This window comes from Calypte anna, chromosome Z, assembly GCF_003957555.1.
Source record: "Calypte anna isolate BGI_N300 chromosome Z, bCalAnn1_v1.p, whole genome shotgun sequence".
Classification (NCBI taxonomy): Eukaryota; Metazoa; Chordata; class Aves; order Apodiformes; family Trochilidae; genus Calypte; species Calypte anna.
The window spans coordinates 47,626,256-47,652,337 of NC_044274.1; the positions used below are offsets into that span (position 1 = coordinate 47,626,256).

Consider the following 26,082-nt stretch of genomic DNA (forward strand, 5'->3'; position numbering starts at 1 on the left):
CAGATGACCTGTTCCACTGTTTGCCCAGGCTCACAGGAAAGAAGTATTTTCTAACAGACAGAGGGAACTTCTTGGGTTTTTCATTCTGAGTCCACTGACACCTGATTTTATCAAGGAGCACCACCGGAAAGAGCCTGGCTATGTCTTTTTGCTCTCTCTTTTCAAGTATTTACATACAGTGAAGAACTCCCCAGTCCCAGCTCTCTCAGCCTTTCCTCAAAGGAGAGATGCTTTAATCCCTTCATCACCTTCATGGCCCTTTCCTGGCCTCTGGATAGTCCAGAACTGGACACAGAACTTCAGGTGAATAATCCCAAGTCCAGGAAACCATTAGACTTCTTTGTGGCCCAGGCACACTTCCAGATCACTTCGGGGTAAAAGATACTGGTCCTTGTAATGAAGATTAGCAATAACAATTCAATTCAGAGTTTTTTCTTCTGTCCTGTACTTCTGATAATTTAGAGAGATTACTATAGTTTTACACTGAAAACTTATGAAAGCTGAATGATAAAGACCTTTCTAAGTTCTGGTGCAGCTAAAGTGGATTTTTCTTATTCTGTGAGCATTCAGAAACTACTGCCAATGAAGCATGTATTAAGCAGATTTATAAAATAGCAACTTTGCTGCTCATGTAAGAAATGTAACAGGTAACTGCTACAACACCTGTAACAGTACAACACGTGAACTCACCTTATTTTTGGACTGCTGTGCTTGAAGAACTGCAAGAACTTAGGTATCATTATATTGAGTGGTCGGTCCAATACATCACTATCTAAAATTTCAGCAGAATCTTCACATATCTTCTGAAGAGCGCCAAAAGCACCCTGTAATTAATAATAAATAGTTCCTTTTCTTTCACATTCTGAACCAAGCAAAATTTCAGATTTTGTACAGAGTAGGTAATTTCAGCACAGCACAGCAAGTGTAGCTACTGAAAGTAGTAAATTCACTTAACTAAATATGGAGTTAAATTGATACATCCTTAAAGGCTTCTAATTTGAGCACTTTATACCAGCATCTGTAAGTGCTCAATCTAGGCAAGTCAGTAATGGATAAGCAGTAATTTTAATTCTAGCATTCAATGTTCATTAAATGGTATTTTTAAAAAAAAATCCTTAAAAGCTAGTTCTTATGTGAGAAAGAAGTGTCCAGGTGCAGAACTATTCAATTTAATTACATATATAATTGTATTTCCTTTTATGGTCTATTATGGGGTCAACCAGAATTCTGGATATGACCTTGATATGGTTCAAGAGTGCCCAGGCTAATTTTGTGGTATCAATCTATGCAAGTGTGAAGGATTCAGGGAAGAACACAACAAGTCAGTGTTGTCTCCCAGTTCCAGACATACTCTGATAAAGCCTCAAGGGCAGAAGCCTGTGCCTTCCTGCCCCCTTCTTTCTTGATGAATTTCTTTGCTTGGAGGTCTTGGAGAGAGACTCTGGCCCTTTGTCACCAGGCTGCCACGTACTATGCAGAAGCCAAATCAACCTGGTGCTGGGAGGAGCCTTGGACTCTCTTCCTGAGTCAGCTCTGCCTTGAAGGACTTTCAGGCACTTATATCAGTGACACTTTTATCAGTGACCATTAAAATTGGATTTGGCGTATATTTTTATGTTTTTCAGTATTATCCCACATTCCCTGTACCAGTAAATCTGTTTTAGTTTTAACTTGCAACCTATAAGTCCCTCTTTCTCATTCCCCTTTTATTTTCTGGGAGGTTCAGGGGAGTAAAAAAGATGCAGTGTTGCTCTCTGTGTTACAGTTTGAGCTGGGCACTAAAAGGAAACATAATCAATTTGTATTTCATTTTGAAGTGTTTTCTTTTTCTTGACAACACAACACTAAAACACTCATAACAGTATGGCATCTTTGACTATTGTCCTATCTCCGAGGATAATTTTATACAAAATGCTTCACAGGCTTTCATGGACACAGTATCAAGTAAAGTGTGATCAGAGATATTTATTTTTTTAAATCGCACCAGGCTGTTCTTCCCCTTGTAGTTTTAAACAGTTAAGTTGGTATTTCTTTCTTTTCCTTTATGCACACTGAACAGAACTGTTCCCTTCACCCTGATACAGCAATGGGAGGGATCTTATCCAGATGAAGTTACAAGAAAAATGAATGCTTTCAGGGTAAACTTGATGCCTAAGAGACTAGGCATCCCAGAATGGTAACTTCAGGACACATCTCAGACGAGATGCAGCAGTCTCTTACACAATGTGCAGGGAGAGAAAAAAAAAACCAACAAACAGATTATAATTTTCTGTTTTCTGTGAATCTCCTTACCTCACAAGTATTGTAATCTTCAGAGTCCAACAAGCTGCAAAGTTTTGGTAAGAGTTCAGGCCAGTTCTGTAATTCTCCTTTTGAAGCAATGGTTGTTATCAGAATGCCTAAGAATCAAAAGGGTGAAGGAAATAAGTTCTCACATATATTAACATGTTTCATAGTATGTTTTTTAACTCAGAGATCTAAAGAGTTAATTCATTCCTTATTTTGTTAAGAACTGGCAAGCATAAAAAGAGGAAGTGCATTTAATTACAAAAGGTATTTGAAGGGCTTTGAAATCCTTTTTGCTGCCACGAAGGTCTTGGACATGAGAAATCGATCACAAAGTAATTCCAGTTAAGGTAATAATCACGTCCAAACACTACAGGGCAGCTTTGGTTTTAAGTTTAATAAAATCTCTACAAAGCTTGACATCCAGTAAATGCAGTGTCCACCTCAAGTCACCTCTTCAAATGACATGAAAGCATGAATGAGGAAATCTGTAATTCAATAAACTTACAGTCCAGTGGTAAATTATGTGTTCACAACTTTGTCTTTACACAAAACATTAAGGACATATCCTAAGATAAAAATACCTACTAAAAGCTTAAACACTATGACAGGTCATCCAGTGATCAGCTGTAGGGGTTGGCTGATTCACCTAGCAGATAAGCCCAAAGAGTCACCAATTCTGCTTCCAGCACATACAAAATCCGAAAAAAAATTAATTAGGTGACAGAACAGAGGAAGGCTGCTTATAACCCAGGACTGACTTTGTAGGAACCTATTTTGCCGCAAGACAAATGCAACAAGTTGCATAATCTGCTATGCTACTGACAGATACTTCTAAGGAACACAAACACAGAAAAACAATACTACAACTAGTAATCTTCCGAGTAGCAAATGATGCAAAAAATTCTCCTGGGTTTTTTCATTGTGCTAATCACAATAGATAATTTTTCTCTGGAATAAAGTGTTAAAATTCCTGTTAAATACACAAGAAAACATGTCAGTATGGTGCAAAGGATATTACAGACAAGGCACAAAGGTAAAATCAAAAAATTACAAACATTTTGCATTATGTCTCCTTTGATTGTAATAGACTGGAGAACCCACAAAGGGCAAAAATTAAGACAGAGGTAAAGCATGATTTCATAGCTCCAAAAGTAGTTTGTATCCAGTTCTCTTCTTAACTGCAACTGAATGAGAAAAATTACCAAAAGCCTCTGGAGCTCTATGGTATCTTAAAGACTGCATTTCTCATTAATATTATGATCCTGTAAAGAATGCAGTAACAGAAAAATACTTGCATTACTGTTGCTGGATCTTAATGACCCACTTTTTCTTAAATTAAACTGAACTTCACAGAAAGAACAAAATAAATCAATTGTATCGCCTCCTAGTTGCAGTATTTAGATTGTCAAATTGTCTCCTTAACTTAGATCTGGCTGAAGTTTCATTGTAGAGTTAACACAGCTTCAGGAAAAAACATAAGAATGAAATTCCTGAAGCTCCTTTGGACTATGTGTGAGAGAAGCTGTAAGTCTCCAAGGGCTCGATAGTTTTAGAAAAAGTGTTGGTTCAAGATTTTTCAAGGTCCTAGAAATGGCTTCAGAGAATGAGAAATGGCCCAGCTATATTTGTAATAGATGCACGCTTTAACAGCTGAAGGAAGGATTATTTGAAAATTACTTTAATTGTACTTCCAAAAGGATTATCCCAGACAGCAACAGAATAGCCTAGGAGAAAATACTTCCAGATTCACAGTCAAGAAGTGACCTAAGGCCACTGCCCCTTTCAGAGGTATATACAGTTCAGAACACACATGTCATTATGAACTTTCTACACAGCTCTGCAAAGAGGCCATTTTAAAATGTTGCGTTAGTGTTTTTGAAATTACAGACATGCTGGGGACAAAAAAATTAGTATCAGACTATAAAGAACTTAGAGGCAACAGCTATAGTATTTGAAGCTTTGGCAACCAGGCTGGTGAAGGGACTTGAGCACAGACCCTATGAGGAGAGGCTGAGGGAGCTGGGGCTGTTTAGCCTAAAGAAGAGGAGGCTCAGAGGAGACCTCATCACTCTCTACAACTCCCTGAAAGGAGGATGTAGCCAGGGGGAGTTGGTCTCTTTTCCCAGACAACTCTCAGCAAGACAAGAGGGCATGGTCTCAAGTTGTGCCAGAGGAGGTTTAGGTTGGATATTAGAAAGAATCTCTTTACAGAGAGGGTGATCAGGCATTGGAATGGGCTGCCCAGGGAAGTAGTGGATTCTCCGTCCCTGGAGATATTTAAAAAGAGACTGGATGTGGCACTCAGTGCCATGGTCTAGCAACCGCAACGGTGGTTCAAGGGTTGGACTCGATGATCTCTGAGATCCTTTCCAACCCAGCCAATTAAAAAGGTTTTAAGAACAGTAAGGGAAGAAGAACATAAAATTATATTTTAGACACTTAGGTTCATGTTAAAAGGGATCTTCATTGGCTTCTATTAGCTTTAGCTTGCATCAGCTGAGACATTTTTGTCACCCATCTGCTGCTTTGCTTGCCCAGCAGGGAACAGAATACACCAGAGATCAGCCTTAGTGGCTTTCTCTGCAACACTTCAGACACAGAGACATAGACAATAGAATAATTAAAGTAAAGCAATAATTGATTTAGTAGCTAGAGTTGACAGATCAAGCAAGACTTCCTTTCTGACCAACAAACTAATCTGCAAGGTTAAAAATACGAAAGTCTTTATAAATATGGTCACTGTTTTGTAATGGAATTCAGAATTGTAATAAAGAATCTGTTGGTACTTCACTTGACAAATGTGAAATCCAATGAAATGTGAATCCAATCCACCTGGGCTAATTGAGCAGTACACATATGAGAGAATAAGCTCCAGAGGGATGTCAGAAATTGTTAAAAACATCAGCATAATTGTCATGACTACATCTCTTATGTAACTGTTTCAATTTATATGCAACCCCAGTTCACACCATCGATTCTTCAATTTAAAAACCGAACATAAAGAAATAGTAGCTATGCTTCAATACTTTCATGCCAGTTACAGGACAAGGGGAAGTTTGGGTTTTTTGAGGTGGTCTCTCTGAAAGCTATTTCTTGACTTCTTAATTCTAAAAACCTGAACTTCACAACAAAATTTCTCCTCACATGAGATGATTAGCTTTCTTTTTCCTTCTGCAGTGAAGCTCTCTAGTCCTGCCACTACTCTTAAACACTCAGGCTACTTACTTTCCCTTCAATAGTTTGTAAGCAATTGGTACACAAAGCTCCTGCCTAGATTAGAATCCCCAGAAAGTTTTAAGAACAGTTTAGAAGAACAGACACTTCCTAAATAGATGCATTCATTTTCTGGCAAGTTTGTGGGTCCTCAACACATGCAACCACAGTTTTTGAATTTGAATTCATATCTCAACATTAGCACAGGCTTTAAAACCTGTATCACACAGCACAGAGAAATTCCACTGTTATTCATTTGGTTATGAAAGCAGGGAAAAGCTAAGTAAGGATACAACAATGTGTAGTTACCATTTGGCCTTAAGTCACAGTCTAAAACTGGTTCTATTGCCATGCTCATTCTCCTCAGAGAGGTGACTTCTGATAATAGGATTAAGGAACCTGCCTCCACCTTAGCCAAAAGGTTCAGCTTTTGCCTGGTTAGCACCAGATGCTAGAGGCCACAAGGGAGAGTCAATTGCTGTATTACACCTTCTCTGATGCTATTTTTCTGTACTTGTTCATCTTCCTCTCAGAACTGCAAAGATTTTATTTCCAATTGGCTTGCTAAATTGATACTGCTTGAATGGCAGAAACCCACATGCATCTCAATGAGTGTTTCTAAATAGGACATAGCAAGTCCTGTGCCACAGAAGCCTAGGTAGGTAGTAATATATTTACACCTAGCTAGTATCAAGAGACAAGTGGGTATGGGAACAACCTCACTATTAAAACAGACTACAAGGATTCAACATTAAATTACTTTAAACGACAAGATGTAAAGCATGTGCAAAATATCAATTCTTGCACTGTTCATCAATTGATACTCATCTTCAGTTCATACATGCTTGAATAATCCCTGCAAGGATCACTTAAAGATCAACAGTATGTAAGCTACTAGTCCACAAATGTTTCATACTAGGAGAAATCAAAGAAAACCACTTGAAAACAAAAATGTCCCACAAAGACCCATCCCAAAAACCATCACCATTTAACAGCCCTACAACTGCATCCAAATGAAGCTGGAATACATTCTTTTGTCAGCTCCATGGTACTCCACTGACAAGTCCCATGAACAAACAAAAAAGCACGACTCTTCTACAACCTGAAATCACCAAAATACCTGCCATTTAAAGACTTGCTTCTACTGTTCATTTATTAATGAAAGTGATATATTAGCAAAATCAATAGTAAAGCAGCTTCACAAGTGACAAGACAGCAAGAAAAATCTAAAAAGATGAGTATTTTTCTCTAGTCTACAGTCTATAACCCAGATGTCTGGAGAAGGAATCCTACAGAAAAAGCAAAGGATTCTAAATGAGCAGTAACTGGTAGATTTTATATAGTCAGATAGCTGATAGAAGCTGGATTTCTTTTTTGAACTGGCACCCAACCCTATTTCCTATACTGTACTCAAATATGTGTGTACATATTAATTATTTTACTTTTTAAATTTTTTTAGTGGACAAATTACAGTAACTATTGTAGCAAGTGAGAAAAATCATATTCTCAAAACACAGACAGAAAAGCAACCTTACCAAGAAATAACTAACAACAAAGTAAACATGCATATTTTACAGAAAAATTATAATTGAAGTATCTACAAATTCTGAAATCCACAAAACAAAAACACTTCTCACTGGAACTAGGCTATCTTTAACATCCCTTCCAACTCAAACCATTCTATGAGTCTGTTCCATGATGTTCTGTATGTTATATGTGATCTACTTTTTTCTGGCAGAATGTATTTAAAACAGAAACACATTCTATGAATGCATTACAATAATTCCCTGAAGGGATGTGCATGTCTGCATAGGAGGGGCAGGGCACAGGAATCAGCTAAGAGAACTGTACAAAAGTTAGGCAGCAATTTCAGCAGATTCAATTAAACATTTTCAGTTACATTTCAAGAGAAATCAGTTCTAAGAGAACAGGAAATAAAAACAAGTGTGACTTTTGTATTTTCACACTGAAAGACACATACCAGCACTAAAAAATAACCTTGTGACAATTATAAGAAGCAAATGGTTTTAGGATGTCATTAGTGTGGCTTTCACTCACAGAATAACATTTTCAGTATGCAGAAGACAGCAGTAAGAGCAGACTTACCTACAGTAGCTCTAATTAAAGGTGATGAATCACCAATATTGTTAAGACATTCACTTTTAATGAAGTCAGTTACCCCATTGGGAAAGTTGTGAAAATGGGCTTTTACATTATTCTTCAAGATGAGTCCACTCAAGGAACGTGTTGGTTCATCTGCAACAGAAAATAATTAGTCAACCTTCAATGAATAAATCAGATTTCCAGAACAATGCAAAAAAGTAAAGCTTATGGAGAGATATTAATCTTTGTTTTCTTATCTCTCCACCCAAGCACATTCATTAAATCATGTAGCAAAACTATTTCTGTTTGCTGAAAGTGTTACATTATAAGAGAAAGTTTTGTATACAGGTATAGATTGAAGTCACAGGACAGAGACTCATGAAACAAATTGTTCAGACATTCATTATACTGACTGGTGTGCTGGAACACTGATGACAAGATGTTTCCACTAGAGTAAGATACAGAAATTATCTGGGGACTATGGCAGTAAATCCTCTACCTCCTATTCTCACAGAAATACAGTGTTCAAATTTTCTACAAAATACAATGTTGTAGTAGCGTCAAGTATCGTGTTTTATTGAATTATTAAATTAATAATTAGAGGGAGAAGGAAAACAAAAAGCCTTCACACAATGACAACAGGTGTTACATAGTGTGAACTGTAAGAAATAAAGTGGCCAGAATTTCTCTAAATTACGAGAACAACAGGAGGAATGGAAGAACAGCCTAGATTTTCCATTTATATTGCATCAGGTGCATATTTGGTTCTTCAACCCATGGCATAACTTCTGAAATATGCTGAAAGTGGGATCTGGAGGTTCTGCACAGAAAGGATTAGTTTATAGTACAAGAAAATTTAAATTTAAAGGAACCCTAATCAGAACAGGAAGCTAATTTTACGCAGCATTCTAGCCACTTCTTCGAATTTTTTCCATGAAGCCCTGATTTGGGCAAGAAATAAATATACTCAAAGTTCATTTGTGCTAAGAATTAGTTGACAGGCTTTCAAAATATCCCAACAGAAATAAGGATAAGCAAAATAACTTTCAGATATAAAGTATTTTCAAAATAAGTTACTTCCTCACAAAACCAAGACATTTTTCATGCTCCATACAAGCATTTTTTCCACACAAGCGATTTTCATGTTCCAAGCCTATCCTTCACATAGAATTCAGCAATTTATAAAACAGAAAGCCATGTTATGCATATATATTTGAAACAATTCTGTAACTTTACCTACTATAACTATAGGTCTTAAATACCCAACTTCTAAGCAATATAAGTAATTTCACTTGCACATCATTGTATTTCAAGGGCCAAAAACTTTCTGTGGAGAACAGTGAAGAAGGAGGTAATGAGGTTTAAAAATAGGAAGCTTGTTCACTCTCCCTTGCTCCCCCAAAAAATGAGACAGAATGGGAAAGAAAGTGTTAGAGATTTGTGGATTAAGATACTAGCAATTTAATGACAGAAAAAAGAATAATAATCTCATTATTGTTGTTAGTATTATTATATCAGCAGTTGTCAAATATACAAACATATTATGCACACTGCAACTGTTCATTACTTGCTGAACAACGCCCTGCCTATCCCTGGATAGTGATCCAGCAGGAGCAAAATCCCAAAATTGCAATCCCAGAAGATATAAAAGGCTTCCTGGCCAACCCTCATCTATATCATGTCCATGGTATTGACTGATAAGGAATATCCCATTTGGACCCACTGATCCTTGCTATGCTGCCTCCCAGCTTCCTGTGAAGCCACACACTTGCAAAGCATGGGAAGTTGAAAAGCCCTTGACTTCTTAAAAATAAGTAGAAATGGAAGTATATTAAAAGCATTTTTTGCTTACCAAATTCCATACTAAACCCAAAACTTAGCACTATTCTAGCTACTAAGAAGAAAAGTAGCTTTATCCCAGCTGCAACTAGGACATTAAAGACTGGATGAGTGGACAAAGGGTTCTCAACCACAGCACTTGGTTATGAGATGTCTTAATTATTACTAACAGTATTATTTGGTAAATCAAAGACAAAAAAAAGTTTTGCAGTTTTGTTTGAAGTTTTGGATATCATTATTAAAGAATGACTTATAGATAGAATTTTTCACTTAAACATTCTTAGTCTCAAATTTGTCTGAGCTACCCTCTGAATTAAAAACCAAATCTCCACATCAACTCTTAAACTAATACAGTATGTTAAACTCTGAGTCTTCCTCCAACTTCCACATTATTTAAAACCCCTATAAGCCACAATAAAAAAATCATTGTTAGCAGCCATAGACACAGAATAAAGTAGTTACTCATTCTGCATTGGCCAGGGGTACCTTCTTGGGATGAAAGAGGTAGGAATGCCAAACAAAGTCTGACTAGAATGTGGCATGCTAGCCACTACTAGTGTAAATTTAAGCATGAAAATATTAAAGCAGTCTATTAAGAAAAAAAATTAGTCCCGTAGAATGCCTGGCTATTACTTAAAAAGGGGCAAGTCAACACCTTCAAATTAACCAGAGCTCAATACTATTACAGTGTCAGAAATAGGTAGATTATAGTCAGATAGTTAAGATAAAAATCAAGGTGAACATTAAGGGGAAACTTCAGCACCATGCTTCTCTTCATGAACTATCCTATGGGATGCAGCAGAATGAAACATTTTAAATCCATTCCTTAGCTAAGGTAACAGAAAGACTATTCTTCATAGCAAGTGCTTATCCCACATACCTGCAACAAATATTACGAAGGGACTCATAATGAAAGTCTTGCCTCTGGCAAATTAAAAGGCATCCAAGAAGCAAGAAAAAGAAGAAAGATTAAAAACAAAAAGCAAAACCAGTTTTCACTGTACTGAAAGGTGACAACCAGAAAGCATAGAAATGGATTTGAGCTGTGGCATAGAATTTGATGCTCAGACATTTAGAAAAACAAAAAAGAACAACAAAAAGCCCACAAAAAAACCAAGCAGCAAACAAAAAAAACCCCAGCAACAATGATCAACCAACAAAAAAACCCCAACAACCCCAAAACAAAAAAGCAAACAACCAGAAAAAAAAAAAAACCCTAACAAACAACAAACTACAAAACCTGCACCATAGTCAAAATCTTTGCTTGAGAAAAAAAAATTTCTGATATACGTGCACAAAGATATTTATGGAATCCAGGGTGTTCAAGAATTTAACAGCTATGCTCTCAGAATACGGTAATATAGGTCTGGATAGAGTTATTGCTGTAACACTAAGATAACAGGCAGATGGCCTAAGAGCTGAGTAAGGCACTCTTTAGTCTTCATAAATTCTGTGACAAGTTCTGTCAGCCATATGTTTCAGCCTCAAAAAAGATCAGCCTTGTCTCCTCCTATGTCAGTCAACTTGGAAGTACACAGAGTTGACAAGAACATATAGTACAAGAAAAAGAAGGAAAGCGAAGCATTTGATATCATCTTCGGTGCCAAATCAGTTAATCAGTGCAAGAGACTCCTCTCACATTGCCTTGCTTTACAATAAAACCATATCACTTAATCATAATTTGGTTCTAAGTAAATTTTCAATTCTGTTGCAAGACTCCTAATACTAGTTTCAGATTTTAATTTTATGCAGTAAATAAAAATTTTAGGGGTACTGCAATGCTTGTGAGAATTAGAGTGTGCCTTCAAACACTGTATCTCCACTAATAAGGGTTTGTTTGACACATGGTGCATATGTGAAAGTGATAGTTTTTGTAAATCACCTGCAATCCAGTTAAGCATATTTTCCACCCTGTCTTTTTATCTTCTCTACCTTAGAACATAACTTCCTAGACTGCTAAAAGAAATTAGCTACAGGGATGAGGGTAGTGTTTATCTATTCACACTGTGATATAATGGTTATGAGCATTGGTATATTTTTCTCTCTATCTCTTGAGATATTTGAGCTCAAAATGCCAGTGAGACTTTTTCTACAGCAAAATTGCTCCATCAATTTGAGTTATAAAGCTGTTAAGCCTTTTTCAGAAATAAGACCGCTTTTTTTTTAGCTACTGGTATTAATTTAATATGAACAAATATAACATGATAAAAATCATGAGTAGTGTCACTTGTGCATGAAGATTTGTGATCCACTAATGAGAAATTGGTTGTCTCTTAAGCTAAAAAAACCCAAACTTGAGGATCCCTTCAGAGCAGTGTCATATAGAGAGCAGATTAATAACTTCTTCTGTCCTAATGTACAAGAATAAAGTACAAAGACACTTTCATGGGCTTGCTAGAAGAGGAAGAGCCAACTTAATGCTGGATTTGTAACTAGATCTTTCGCTTAAACAGTTGTGATTTACTACAATGTTAGAAGAAGGATCAACAATGTTTCAAAACATTCAGTGTATCTGCATACACAAATGACCTTGAAATTTAGTGGCTAGTCTGAAATTAATCAGTGCTCAATTGACTGGTGTGAGTCATGGAAAATAATATGACACAACTACCTAAGCTTAGGAATGTCTTAAGATGCCAAAACAAAGCTGGAAATGTTCCACTGATGCTTGAGTGTTGCATATTTATTGAATAATAAGTAGCAATACCTATGCTACTGACCATGTTGTAAACAAAACAGAACTATGAACAATGAGCAGGGTGTTAAAACTGCTGACCAACAATTAGCTTGCTGGTTAGTTACGGAAGTTTCTGCATTCTAATGAATAATAACCACAGGCCAATCATAATGTCAACATTTGTACTCCTCTGCAGGCTTGCAAAAACACAAAGTATAAATAACTAATCCTGTCGTTTCACTCCTACTTCTAAGTTTCTCTATCACACCCACACAAACTGGATGTCTTGGCACTTTTCCCCTCTACTGCCATATTGCGTATCACTTCTTTATCCTGCAGTTAAATCAGTGCTAAAATTCTGTCAGAAGCAGAAGAATCCGTAATAAGATATGGAGATTCAGTGTGATAAGAGTATGATTCATAAGATTTTAAACTATGTAATGAATGCAGATTATTGTTGCAGTTTGAGAATATATATAAAAGTAATGTCAGCTATCTTTGGTGTTTTTTTGTTGGGGACAGGGTGAGGATGGTGGATAAGTACTTTTGCACTATGTCAGGTTCACAGGGAAAGAAGCCAATGAGGCAATGGAAGTTGCTTAGACAGCATTTGGCAGCAAACAAATTAAGATTTAGTCATTAGTCTATCTGAAGAAATTACCTAGTCAGATGAATAGAAGTTTTGTCTCTCTGAAAATATCAAAGGTGAATGTTATATACTAGAACAAGTCAGAATCTGTCATATGAATAGCTGCTGGAACACAAGGTTTAAATGGGTAAGTAAAACAGTCTCTATTACCAAATTGAGTAATTCATAATACCTTTTCCCCGATAGTACCAAATTAATTCATGACAAAACCTCCTCATTTTTATTTCCTCAGTCTGTACTCAGCTTGTACCTTTTTTTTTTTTTTTTCCCTCTTCTCCATTCTGTCTGACTTTTCTTGACTATAAACATATTTGCAAGTTGCAATGTTAGGCTGCTGCACTCTGGTGCATGGCAGAACAGTATTCTGACACCAGAAGAGGTGTTCTTCTTAAGCAGCTGTGCATCCAGCTAAAATAATAAAATAGGAAGCACAGACCTGCTTTTACCCCAATATATGTTTATAAAACACCATCTTTTTTTACTACGATTTTAGGAACTTTTTTCCCCCTAGTATTTGGCAGCACAAGACTTCTTACTAAAAACAAGGTGACTAATCCTCTGCTACCTAAGAGTACCAGTGAAAACACGACTGTATCCAAGAAGCTTCAGTGTGTGACCACTCTTCAGTTTCTACTTATGATTTCTTAGCCTGCTTACTTTGAGGATGGAGGAAAAAAAGAAAATGTGAGTGACTGCCATTCTGAAGTGCATGAAGCACCTGAGACTTCAAGCTTGCCAGTCAGAATTACCTCTTGTCATTAGTGTATCTACTGATTCTGAGAAGAAAATTGATCACTAAGTTACGTAAATGCTCTTTCCTTTAACATATCAAGATAAAACCTTATACTGTTGAAGCTGTACTTACTTGAACAGCCAGTGTGTGCCACTGCAGCTGAAGCAGACAACCTCACTAGAAAGGAATGATGCTGCTCAGTCCAGTGATGCAGGGATAAGCTGTTATCAGCTCCCTATACTGAGCTGAATGCAGACTGCAGTCATTATTGGTACTTGTGACTCAGTAATAGCACTGTTGCTCCTGCATACGGTTTGAAAGCAGAAGGCACAACTCGGTAAAATCTTCATGTGGTTCTGAAGACAATTATGTCATTATAGGAGAAGAAAGGATGCTTCCCTCTTTCTTAAAATGCTTTGCAAAAGAAGTAGTAATGCTTAGCCAGTTATTAATTTTAGCATCAAACTGTAGTATCAAGAAGTGCTTTAACATGGCTCTTTCAACTGCTTTCATTAAGAGGTATTCACATCTGAAGCCCGACAAACATCCTGTGGGTACTGTTACTAGACTGAAAAATATGGGCTTTTTCTCTGTTCCCTTTAGACATTATAGGAAAGGTGTTTTTACTTGCACTTCAGAAGCAATAATGGGCATTTCTTTGTAAGGCCAGATTTGGCTTCATGAGGGTGGCCAGGTAACCAACTGCACTGGTAACAAAACACTGAAACTGTTACATCATCCTAATGCCACCCAGCAAGCCTCCTTTCTGAAAACCTAAAAGAGGCGGTGATGTTGCTTCTTAGGAGCCATCAAAGCCTAGGTCAGACCCCGACACATAGCCCTCTAACTAGGGGGCACCATTTTCTCTGATAGGAGACGCCTCAGAACTGCACTGAATCAGGTACTGCTTTGGTGGACAAAAGTGCCTTTAGAAGCCACACCAGCAACACTTTCCTTCTCTGTAGGAAAACAACACAGGGATGCTTAATACTGCCATTTTAGGCTGACTTAGCCTTGACAAGAGAAACAAGCAAACATCACTGAGCAGTAGAGTCTGACTTTTAGAAAGCATACAAAGGAATACCCCTTACAAGAGACGTCTTCATTCAGCTCATAAGATGCACTAAGGAAAGGCTTCAAATAGCTGGCTAAATATCTCCAGCTTGCCACCAAAAAAGAAAAATTTTAGGGCAAAAGATATCTTGCCTAAGACTACCTGAACTTTAGAGAAATGCATCACAAACAAAATGGAAAATTTGATAATCTCAAGAATCAAGTCTGCAAACTTCTGCCTTTTCTCTCTACGAGCCATTTGAAAGAAAACATATTCCAAGACTCCTCCCCAAAATGCTTGCAGCAAACAGCACTTTTGAAGAATCTAAATGCACGTGTTAAAGTACACAAAGGCACTAAGCTAGTCAACAGGCCAAAACATTCCAAAGCTGCCTAGGAGGACCCCTATCAAAGTAGCGATCATGGACCTGCCTCCAACATAGACAAGGCTTGAAGGAGCCTGCAGCGTGTTGGTCTCTTCTAGAGACTGGTAAATTCTCAGACAGCAGCCCTTGACTCCTCCAAGGTAAAGACTCAAGGAGTTTTGACAATGTTGGTTCCAAGTCCATGCCCTGCAGGACCTCAGAATTCTCACAGGCATCTTCAGAGGTGTGTTGGCCTCCTCTGGAGACAGGTTAATCTCCAGGTAGCAGCATCAGACTCTTATAAAGTAGCTACCTCAAGTGTTTTGTTGAAATTAGAGGCAGCTCCTTCCCAGTAGCTCCCAAGGACTTCTCACAGGTATCTCCACGAAAATTTTTGTTTCTTCTGGATACCAGTTCCAGGTTGAAGCCCCAAACTCTTCTAAGGTAACTACTCAAAAACCATTGTATGTGTTGGGAAAAAGATTCATGCCAGGTGGAAATTCCCTCTATAATCAAGAAACCTGCTATTCTGCATGTTCTTTTTCAGTGCTTTCCTTGCATGGATTTCAGGGATAGGAAAGGGAGAATAATGGAGGTATCATACTCTAATTCTGGATGCTCATATTAAGGAGCTCCAGGAATGCATTCCTGAAGCACTGAATCACATAATACAATCTGCTGGATAACTTCAAAGTTTCTTTCAAGACTTTAAATAGATAAGTAACCTGTCACTTCTCACATATGGAACCTATGCCATACAACTACTTAAGAGAAGCCTTTTGCTTAATTCTGGGCTAATATATGCCTACAGAGTCATGGAAAAAAAACAACAAACTGTTGGCATAAAAGGAAAAAAACCATGGAATTTAGTGATGTGAAAAAAATTCATTATCTTATAATTGTGTTTCCCTTAAGATATTTATGCACCTGGGTTACCTTATGTGTTGATTACTAAAACTCAGTGAAGCTTAATTTCTTTTTGTGATTCTGAATCTGAACTTAAGGGAAAATATCTTTTACTGTTACTTAAGTAAGAAACTACGTATGTTATGCAGAACTTTAAACTGCAAGGGCACATTAATCTGGCTTGACTACTGAATTGTAATGCAATCAGATTGACTCCTTGGCAGTTATTTTAGTGTATTTAATGATGACATCATGCAGGATGATGGTACTGAGGTGGGGGGAGGGGAAGGGCATTCATTTTAATTAAACAGTTAAAGCTGCTGAACCACTTTCCTGGATTAATCCTGCTCATCAGATACCTTCCTAAAACTGGTAGCTGGCAAATTAACTCCTGACCTCACACAGTGGTCTCTCTCTTGCTCAGCTTCAAAGATGTTAGAACACCGACATACTAAGAAAGTTCATAATGTAATGAACCCATAAAAACTCCGTTCAGATCAAGTTTAAATTTAAACATTTGTCAGAAAACATTCACATGAAACCCACAAGAGCAATCTGGATCCCAGTAATAGTTTACAAAAACCCATTTAAAACTCCCCTTTCAGAGCTAGATGAATTATTACTGTCATGATTACCAGAAAATAAATCACCATCTGTGTAAATTCTGCTGAAACAAAAGCTTGCTCCATGGTAACATTCCATGTCAAAGCAAGGTAGTCTGAATTACTAAGTAATCACATTAACAAGATCAAGAGGTGCAGAGACAGTGTCCTATCTTCAAGAAATCCAAAGCATTTTGGAAAGCAACTTAAAAGACCATCTTTAAAGCCTGTGACAAAGGCAATACTAAAGCAGTGTTCTCGATCCCAGGTCATTCACCTTCAAACTAAAGTTCATCTCAAAGATCCCTGATGGCAATAGCTATGATCAATCCACAATCTGTTGAGGCTGGAGTCCCTGAGTTAGGATGGGTTGAAGACTCAGTCACTAAAACACAATCCAAGATCAGAATCACAAAGCCTTTGTATACCTGCAAGAGCTGTAGATAACTATGACTACATGGGGCAGCAGAAAGCTATGAGGACTGTCATGTATTTATCTCAATATTTATTTTCCCATTTCCCATTTGTTTTCTCTTCTCATGACAAGAGCCCAGCAGACCGGGGAAAGAAGACAAACACAAAACTTGACAGAAATTGTGCAAATTAACCATGTTCTCCGTCTCTTGTCTAAGATGCATACAAGATAGATCTAAGCAAGGACGTGAGTGTTTTGGGAATAAGGATGGACAGTCTGAATCATAAGTAGAGCAGATACCATACCAGGAGTTGCTCTTTTTTCACCATGTAAAGAGGTGTTGGGTACGACAAATCTTACCTAAATGAGAAGCTTAAACATCACTTCTGTTCTTGCAATTTTATATAAAACCTTCCCCAAAACGAAGCCATACTAGTCCATATAGAATGACACATTAATTCTGACCCCATATAAAGACAGCTTTCCTTTGTTTCACTCAGGGATGTGAAGATCTCAATCCAGGAATGGGTATGTGAAGAAACATAGTGGAAATACTCTGCAAAGATCACAAAGTCTCAATTTAGATTTTCTTCAGAGTTGGAAAGAGAAATGTTACCAGAAGGCAACACTGGAGTCTTTGCTGATTCAAGGAGGCCCTGCCTATACAACTTTGCATCAACAGAATACTACAGCAGGATTGTGACAGCCATCACACTCAGTGCTCCCTAACTGAAAAATTGACCTGCCTCCTTCTTCAGATGTCTTTGACAAGAGTCTCAATGTGTTTTAACTAGAGGCTGGGACTAGCCTCAGCAAGGAGTCTGAAATTAGGACAACACTTTGTCATTTCTTCCTTCAAGGAAAAGACTCTTGATTATGGAAACAAAAATGTAAACGAGTAAAATGAGGAATTAGAAGCATGACCTGGAACAAAGAAAACACAAACAGAGGTACTGGACTGTTTCAGTCAACCACACAAAATACAAAAAGTGATCCAAGAGACAACAGCAACATGCTTCCAGAAAGCAACACATCAAAAGAATACAGAAGGTACAAGTTTCTGAGCTCAGCTCAGGAGACACCAGAAAAGAAAAAAACTCCTCAAAACCAGGAGGACAAAACTAGCACTACAGAAAGGCAAAGCCACTGTATAATCTGTGGTTCTACACCTGCCAAAGAGGGAACAGCTACAAAGAAGGAACAGCTACACTAATGGAACATCTGAGTGATATTTTCATGTGCAGATAAATTAGTAAAACCAAACTTCTTTCATTCAGATAGTTTTCAGTAAATCTGGACTCCATCTTGCCCAACTAAAAGTTCTCCAAGCACCACACCTCCTAAAAAGCACATTCTAGAGACCTATACCTGAATCATTAATGGTTTGAGACCATGTTTTATTACATCAGTCTGCCTGTTTCCCAACTTCCAGGACAGAATGTTTCCCTGACATTTTTTATATTCTGTGATATGCATAACATTGGCATTCATCCAGATTTACAACACTAGCTTTTGAAATGTGCACTAGTTAAAAGAAAAAAATGGCAAGCCGGGCCATATACCTTCACTGGCGGTAAGGCAACACTTGTTTTGAGGAAGACCCAAGCTTAGTATGAATCATAGAATCATAGAATCATAGAATCCTAGGGGTTGGAAGGGACCTCGAAAGATCATCTAGTCCAACCCCCCCTGCCAGAGCAGGGCCACCTAGAGTACATCGCGCAGGAACGTGTCCAAGCGGGTTTTGAATTAACATGTATGCTGTAACTTTAACAAGGGTCAGAGAATTTTACAACTAAACCATAAAAACCACCACAAAAGACCACAAAAGACCTAAAACCAGTAAGTCACAAACATTCAGACACAGAGGCCTGACCAAACTAACACTGGACGAAATAAGAAGTTGTACTTTTTGCTACTAAAAAGTAATACTACTGGTGCTAAAACACAACAAATTCATTTCACATAAGGTTTACTCAAGTATCTTAGAAGCAGGCCTCAGGGAAGCAGACAGCTTTGCAAGCAAAGTTACTTCCTTGCAAATGAAAGTTTGCTTGTATTTGTATGCAGAGGTGTGAGACCTGGGAGAGAGATAATGTGGTACAACCTCCACTGCAGTAAAATTAGGCTGTTAACACACTTTTCAGTCAATAATTACAGAATTCTCACATTCAGAAACTTTCACCTAAATGCATAGTTTTCTCAGCAGTGGTTTCAACGGTGACAAAAACTGAGCTAAAGCTTGGATTTGAGGCAAATCCAAATAACAGTTTTCTGCTGTTCCTCATCAGTCCTGCCCAGGATATTTAGAACTTGGGAAACATTACAAAAAGCACCAGACTCTCTGGTTCTGGCACTCTCAATATTCTGCAGTTTTCCTGAACTACTAAAATAAACCTAAAAACCAGGTGGAGTTTACTCTGAGGATGCCACTGATGAAGGCCAGGAGCACCACTGGAGCAACAGCTGCTTCTTATCAGTCTCACAAATGACCTGGTCCCACACACCTCTTCTTAGAAGTTAACTTACTAGTTCTCCCCAGATTGCTTGCTGCCTGTGGCTTACTGCCAGACCTTTTTTTTTCCACCTCAGTTGAACACCTTTATACAACCATTTTGCAGTAGTTAGCATCTCCTACTTTTCATCCAATTGCAAACAGATTTATGGGTCTAAACGTTAAGAATGGCAAAAGAAGACTACTAGACAATCTAAGAAGATCTGGAAGGAAAAGTGATTCTGACATCACTAAACACAAGCCAGTACCTAGAACCTTAAGTGGTGAACAGAACAAAGAAGGGGAAAGTAGCAACCAAGGCCGTGTTAGAAAACACATTTGGGGTTGAAGTGGGAGGTAGAACATCCTTCTTGTAACATCTTTTGTACAGAATCCAGATTTCACTACTGGACTCACTCCACTTTTCATTTTTCTGTCAATGGTATAAAGCACATGGTGTACGTACACTGGCGCCTTGCTCAAAAATTTAGTATTTTGGCTGATTCTGGTCTTGAAAGGTCACTCTCTCAAACTGAGATAAGCAGACAGCACAACCAAAACACTAGTCAAAACATGAGATAAACATTCTTGTAGATCATTCAAATGTTACAGGGCAACAAATAAATAAATCTAATTCAATGGAAAAAACCCAAGCATCCAGAAAACTAAAAGTGAAGCACTAGAAAACAGAAAAAACACTGGTAGCAGGACACTAAGGAAAATAAACCCAGAAAATAACCCGAACAATCAAATAAACGTAAAGAAATCAGATGCACTAAAATCCATCTTGAAATACATTCCTTTCACTGAGAAAAGATCTCACAAGAAGTACACTGGAAAGAATTTCACATACCCTGATCCTTGCTAAAACATTATCCAAATTTACCAGCTGGTAGAGGCTACACAATATGCCACATGCCATTTGTACTAACACCCATTGGAGTAAGACAAGTAGGTAGTTTTGCAGTTGATTTCCATCTGCATTTTACCAGAATTAAGGACTTCAGAATGAAGATTTTGACAAGCATCATCTTCAGATAACTCACAAATGATCTTCAAATATTTAACAGTCTCATTACTAGGGAGATCATGATTCACAACTGAAGTTAACAGTATGTTTTATAATGTGTATAGTCATGATTCATCAACGTTGCTCAACAATTTCACTGCAGTCTAATAGAGGTATGATGCTTCAACACTTCCGAGAAGATTTCATAGGACATTTAGAATGGAATCTATTCTGAGGCAGAAACTACAAGCACCAAGCCTGTGCTGGAACAGGCTGCTGGCAGGTCCTGTTGAGAGGAGGCACCCTGGAGCAGGTTTGCTGGCAGGGCTTGTGATTTTGCAGGGGACTCACATGGGAGCAGTTTGTTCCTGAAGACTGGACCCACACTGGATCAGTTCCTAATAAACTGTACGTAGCCCATGGGATGCAGACATTGGAGAAGTTTGTGAAGAACTGTCCTCCATGAAAGGAACCCCACACTGAAGCAAGGGAAGAGTGCGAGGAGTCCTCTCCATAAGGGGGAAGGAGCAGCAGAAACATGATGGACAGACCACAGCCCACATTCCCTATCCCCCAGTGCCACTCAGGAAGAGGAGGCAGAAAAAATCAGGAGTAAAGTTGGACCTTGAAAGTACTGAGGGGCAAGAGGAGGGGGTTTTAAAATTTGGCTTTATTCTTCATTACCCTACTCTGATTCGATTGGTAATAAATTAATCTAATTTCCCCAAGATGAATCTGTCTTACCCATGACAGTAATGGGTGAGTGATCTTATCGTGACCCACAAGCCTCTCACTTTACCACCCAGTTGAGGAAGGGAGTGATGCTGCAGCTTTTGTGGGCACCTGGCATCCAGCCAGCATTAACCCACTGCAGGCATCAGAAAAAACACAGAATTAAACAGTCAACATCTCAAAAACTTACCTTCAGACTTCAGTTTTGTAAGAACAAAAATCAGGTAGTTGTTGAAATCTGGATACTGATTGAGTTGTTCTAGTTTCTGAAGAGATAAACAGTTAAAGAAAGTTGAATCTTCACAAACAGCATTTACAGCTTTCTGAATACCAAGATTATGAAATGAGTTGTGTATTCCTGTGTCGCTTCAACCAACTGTGACTATAAGCTCACAATATATAGAGTATTAACAACGTAAAAAGTTTGTGATTTTCTTAATTAAGTGATTGCTTCTAGTTATGGGGGAATCTGGAAAAAATAAAAATTCAGGGAGAGACACACAAAGTAACAGATCCTTTAGAGTATTTGTAGAGTCACTAAAAAAAAGCTTCCATTACAGTTTAGGATTTCAGTTTTTACAGTTAGAAGCCCACCAAACTGTAGGAACACAGAGACAATTCTATCATACCTCATCTTTCCCTTTCCACAATTCATAAAAAAAATCATTAGAACACAACAACTATCATTTACATAAGATACTGATTATAGTATTAAGCATATCCTTTTTTATGATGCTAAAGATCACAAGCCTAAGATCTCAGCAAAGAGAACCTGTATAGTTGTAAATGCACAGATATCTGTACCAAGAAGTTCATGCTTATCCACAGTCTCTCTAAAAACAAACAAAAAACCCCCCAAACAACCTAAAAATATAAACTACTCCTCAACTGCAGGAAGAATGGCTACACTTTTGGACAGCTATGAAGGTGTGTAGTTTTTTTCCCCCAAAGATCTATGATTACTTTTTGCCTCAACTTTCCCAGCATCCTGACAGTGCTTGGCTAGAGCAGTGATTTGACATTCTCCTGGTATTCTCTTCTCACACCCTGTTACTACTAGGAATTCCATTCAACAATAATATTTTAAGTCAGTGCAGTGTCATCTCTAAGTTACTAGTATGGCAAACAATCAGGACATTTAGCAAGAAATAATTTTAAGAAGTAAAATTACTTGCTCCATAGGCATTTACTTTACTTGTTTAGCTAAACCTCTAAAAATTCAGAGTACCTAAACCTTAGCCAAACACATCTGTGTAAGGACTTGATGGGCCTGCAAACCCTTCCAGTTCTAAAGGATCCATTTCTTTCCAATGGCCACGAGCCAGTGTCTCAAACACAAACTTACAAAACTTCATTTTTAGAGCTTTAGGTTTTCTGCATCAAGTAGTAACTTTGTTAGAGAAGCTTGCCCTTCTTCCACTTAATAAAAGAATAAAGTGCACTTATCACAGCCCCAAGCTTCTTTGCTGTGAAACACGCAGGAGATGCAATATAAACAGGAGGATGGTAAGGGCAAGTGGAAAATAATACAAAGGACTTTACATGGCCCCTGGAAATGAAACCACATATCCACAGACTGTTGCTGAAAGTGCCAAGCAAAAGAGCTTTTTCAGGAACAGCCAACAAGTAGGGTAGTCCATTTTGATTTTTTTCTTCAAGCTTCAGAAACAATCACCAAGTAGTCAGTAGAACATTACTAACAACAATGAATTCCACTTGATCAAACAAAGTAGCAGAAGTGAGCAGAAAGAACTGAAAGAGCAGTATTAGAAACTTAATAAGAAAACAGCTAATTTATCTATGAATTAAAGAATAGCTTATATGCCACATTTTCTTAACTTTTTCAGCCCCTTCTTTGGACTCCAAGAAATATCTAATATTTTAATTTGAAAAACATCTGAAGACTAATTTATAAATTGGTTAATAAAGAGTTTTGGCTAACCTGTACTCCCCACTTTGTTATATTCAAATTCTAGCCACTCAACTGTGCCAAAAACAGTGTCATAAAGGAAAAGTAGGACAGCCCTAGCACACTAATAAACTTACAAAAAATACCAAGTTAGAGTACTTCAAATTTGTAACCATTAATCATCACCCTGCTTGGACATGCTACTGTGTAGCGTTTTACAATGCAACAGCTATAAATTTTTTGGCTGGAAAGAGTTTCAAATTATATATATATATATATTCCTATATTATATACATATACATATATCTTTTTACACATCTTTTTAAAAATTACAGGACATAGCCTGTCAAGTTGTATTAGAATATTTTCCCAAAATCATGTATAATAAAGTAGTAAAATGTGCCACTTCTTAACATTTACAGGCACACCAGTGAGGACTTCAATGAAGTACCCCAGCACAGCAGAGAGTTACCACTACCATTTAAAAAGAATTTCAGACATCAGTTTACAGCCTTTTTAGTGAACTCCTACTCATCTGCAAGTCAGAGAGCATCAATTATAATTGCTTACCCTGCACATATGCTATATTTTTCAATAAAGAAGCCAGCTGCTATTATTTGTAGCATAGCTTTAAAATCTATTTTTACATTAAAAGCTACCCTATAAACACTTGCTACAAAAACTTTTGTATTTTAAATACTAAAGAGCACCAGTTTAAATTTGGACCATTATCAGAACACTTTATTTGGTCAAACTCTTCTGTTTGGTATTTTTCAAAGAAAGCAATAGTGCCTTAAAAATCAGAAGCACAGCCAGAAGAATAAGATGTTTGAGATGGAAACCACCTTTCCCTTTCAAATAAGAGCAGCAGCCTATTTAAGGTTGACCACATCTGTACAAAAGCCTGCAAGTAGAGCAAATTTGGCTTCAAGCTAAAATTAACACAAATATATATATAAATGCTTTTTATGTTGTTATCTACTTTAACAAACTGTGTTGCCTTCTGCACAGACTTTTCAAGCAAATGCCTTAAACGGGGATCCAGAGAGTAAACTCATATCCTTCCCAGAATTTCAGGACTTCTAAATATTTTGGATCACTTACATATCTGGCTCAAAGAGCAGGAGACAGATGAGGGCTTCGTTTTTCAAGACCTATATTTCTACTAGTCTTAATTTAAAATTTTACTCTCCTCATCTTTGTTCTTAAAACCAATATTTTATCACTTCTGCAATCAAGAAAGACTTGGGGGGGGGGGGGATAAGAACCCCAGCAATCTGCAACAGTAACACCAAATGCACTGCAAAGCAGCACGAGAAGCCACATACCGTAGATTTCCCCATTCCCATGAATTTTAACGACTGTAACGAGCAGTGTTTCAGGCTCCTAGGCATGCAAACACGTCCTCACAACGTAGCAAAATGCGTTCTGTCGGAGCCAGCGGGCCAAGGAGGCCGTGCAAGCAGCGGCTCCTCCAGGGACACTCCCCTCCACCAGCTACGGCTTTCTCCTCGAATCCGAGCGCCGGATCATCTCCGGAGGCCCCTGCTCGCCGTCGCTTTGACGCGGCGGCGAGCGGCATCCCACGCCACACCACCCCCGGCCCCTCGGCGGGATCCGCCAGAGCGAGGGCCGCGCTGCCGCTCCGCTGCGGCCTGGGCGCTGGCGGCCGCCCAGCGTCGGGGAGCCCGGGGAAAAGCGGCAGACACCAGCGGGGCCGCGCCAGAGCCCCGGCTTTAAAAAGAAAGAAAAATCCGAGAACACCCGGCCCCTGGCTTCTGCCTCGCAACAGGTGCCCGGGCCCCCGCCGGGGGAAGGCGGCCCCGCGGCCCACAGGCCGCCTCGGCGGTTCAAACGCCGCGCCACGGCCACCCGCTCCAGCGGAGGCTCGGCCCACCGCGCCGTGGCGGCTCCCCGAGCAGGCCCGGCAGCCGCTGCCGCATTGTCGGCCCGCCGCCGCGTAAGGCCGCGCTCCCCCAGCCCGCCGCCCCCGGCCTCCCCAGCGCCCGCCCGGGCCGCCGCTGCCCCGCTCCGCCCGCCCCGCCCGCGCGGCGCAGGCCTCGGCCAAGGATACTTGTTGCACGGCCCTCTGCGTCGTGGTGTCCGGCGACTGCGACTCCTTGAGCAGCTGCAGGATCTGCTGGAGTCCCTGCTCGTCGGGCTTCCACTCATACTCCATCTTGGCTTGCTGGAAAACACAGAGAAGAGGCGGCCGCTGTTTGCGGCGCGGCAGGGCCCAGGCTGGGGGAGGCGGGAGGGCGGAAAAGAAGGCAGGCCGGAGGGAGGGGGCACGGCGGCGCCCAGCCCGCTCCGGCTCTCGCCCCCGCAGCGCGCACCCCACCAGCCAGCCAGACACGGACAAACGAACGACACCAACCTGCTCACACCGCCTCCCGCTGCGCTCCGCGCCGATCAGACTGAGTCACGGCCAATTTGTAATCCGGCCCCAAGAGCCGCCTCGCGTCCCGCTGGGTCCTAGCGCCGGGCACGCCTCCGCTCGCCCGGGCCGCCTCGGGCCCGCCGGCGCCGCCGTCAGCCTTTTCCCTGTGCGTCCCACACCGCCAGGAGCCTGGAGGCGACAAAACCCGGGCCCCTCAGTCCCGGACGGTGGGAAACGGGGAGTCTCCTCCTCAGCCACCCGCCCGAGAACTGAGAGAAAGCTCTCGCAGCCGCGACAGGAGAGGGGCGTAGCGGCGTCCCGGCCCCGGCCCGGCCTCCTGGGACCCAGCTCCGCAGCCCCTGGCAGCGAGCGGTGAGACCGCTGCCCACGGAGGAGAAGCGCGGGTGCGAAAGCAGATCCAGGAGTCAGGACCGTGGTACCTGCGTTGCCATCTGCTGTACTCGTACGTGACTTGGTTGCGTTCTGAAGAGCCCTCAGAAAGTCTCAACTCTATGTCAAAAAGGAATAGGACCAACGACGCAAGAAGAGGGATGGCGGGGCAGAAACACCAAGGGAGGATGCCACTCAGAAATTACGGACACAAGCATTACGTTTGCCAAATTCTACCGGCAAACTAGGTGCACTAGGCAAAAATAACATTAGATATATGAAATGAGGGAAGTGACCAGAAAGCATGGTTGTAACAACAGAAAA

General features: G+C 39.6%; 1 protein-coding gene across 1 annotated transcript in view; it reads right to left on the reverse strand.

The window, feature by feature from the left end:
- TNPO1 (transportin 1) overlaps positions 1-25,343 on the reverse strand; it is a 62,970-nt gene extending 37,627 nt beyond the window's left edge. Inside the window, exons 1-5 of the mRNA XM_030466951.1 lie at positions 25,063-25,343; positions 21,270-21,345; positions 7,609-7,758; positions 2,293-2,399; positions 691-824 (exon numbers count right to left, since the gene is read on the reverse strand). Of these exons, the coding sequence (XP_030322811.1) occupies positions 691-824; positions 2,293-2,399; positions 7,609-7,758; positions 21,270-21,345; positions 25,063-25,167 (572 nt within the window). The 5' untranslated portion in view covers positions 25,168-25,343. The remainder of the gene's footprint in view (positions 1-690; positions 825-2,292; positions 2,400-7,608; positions 7,759-21,269; positions 21,346-25,062) is intronic.
- Positions 25,344-26,082: the final 739 nt, after the last annotated feature.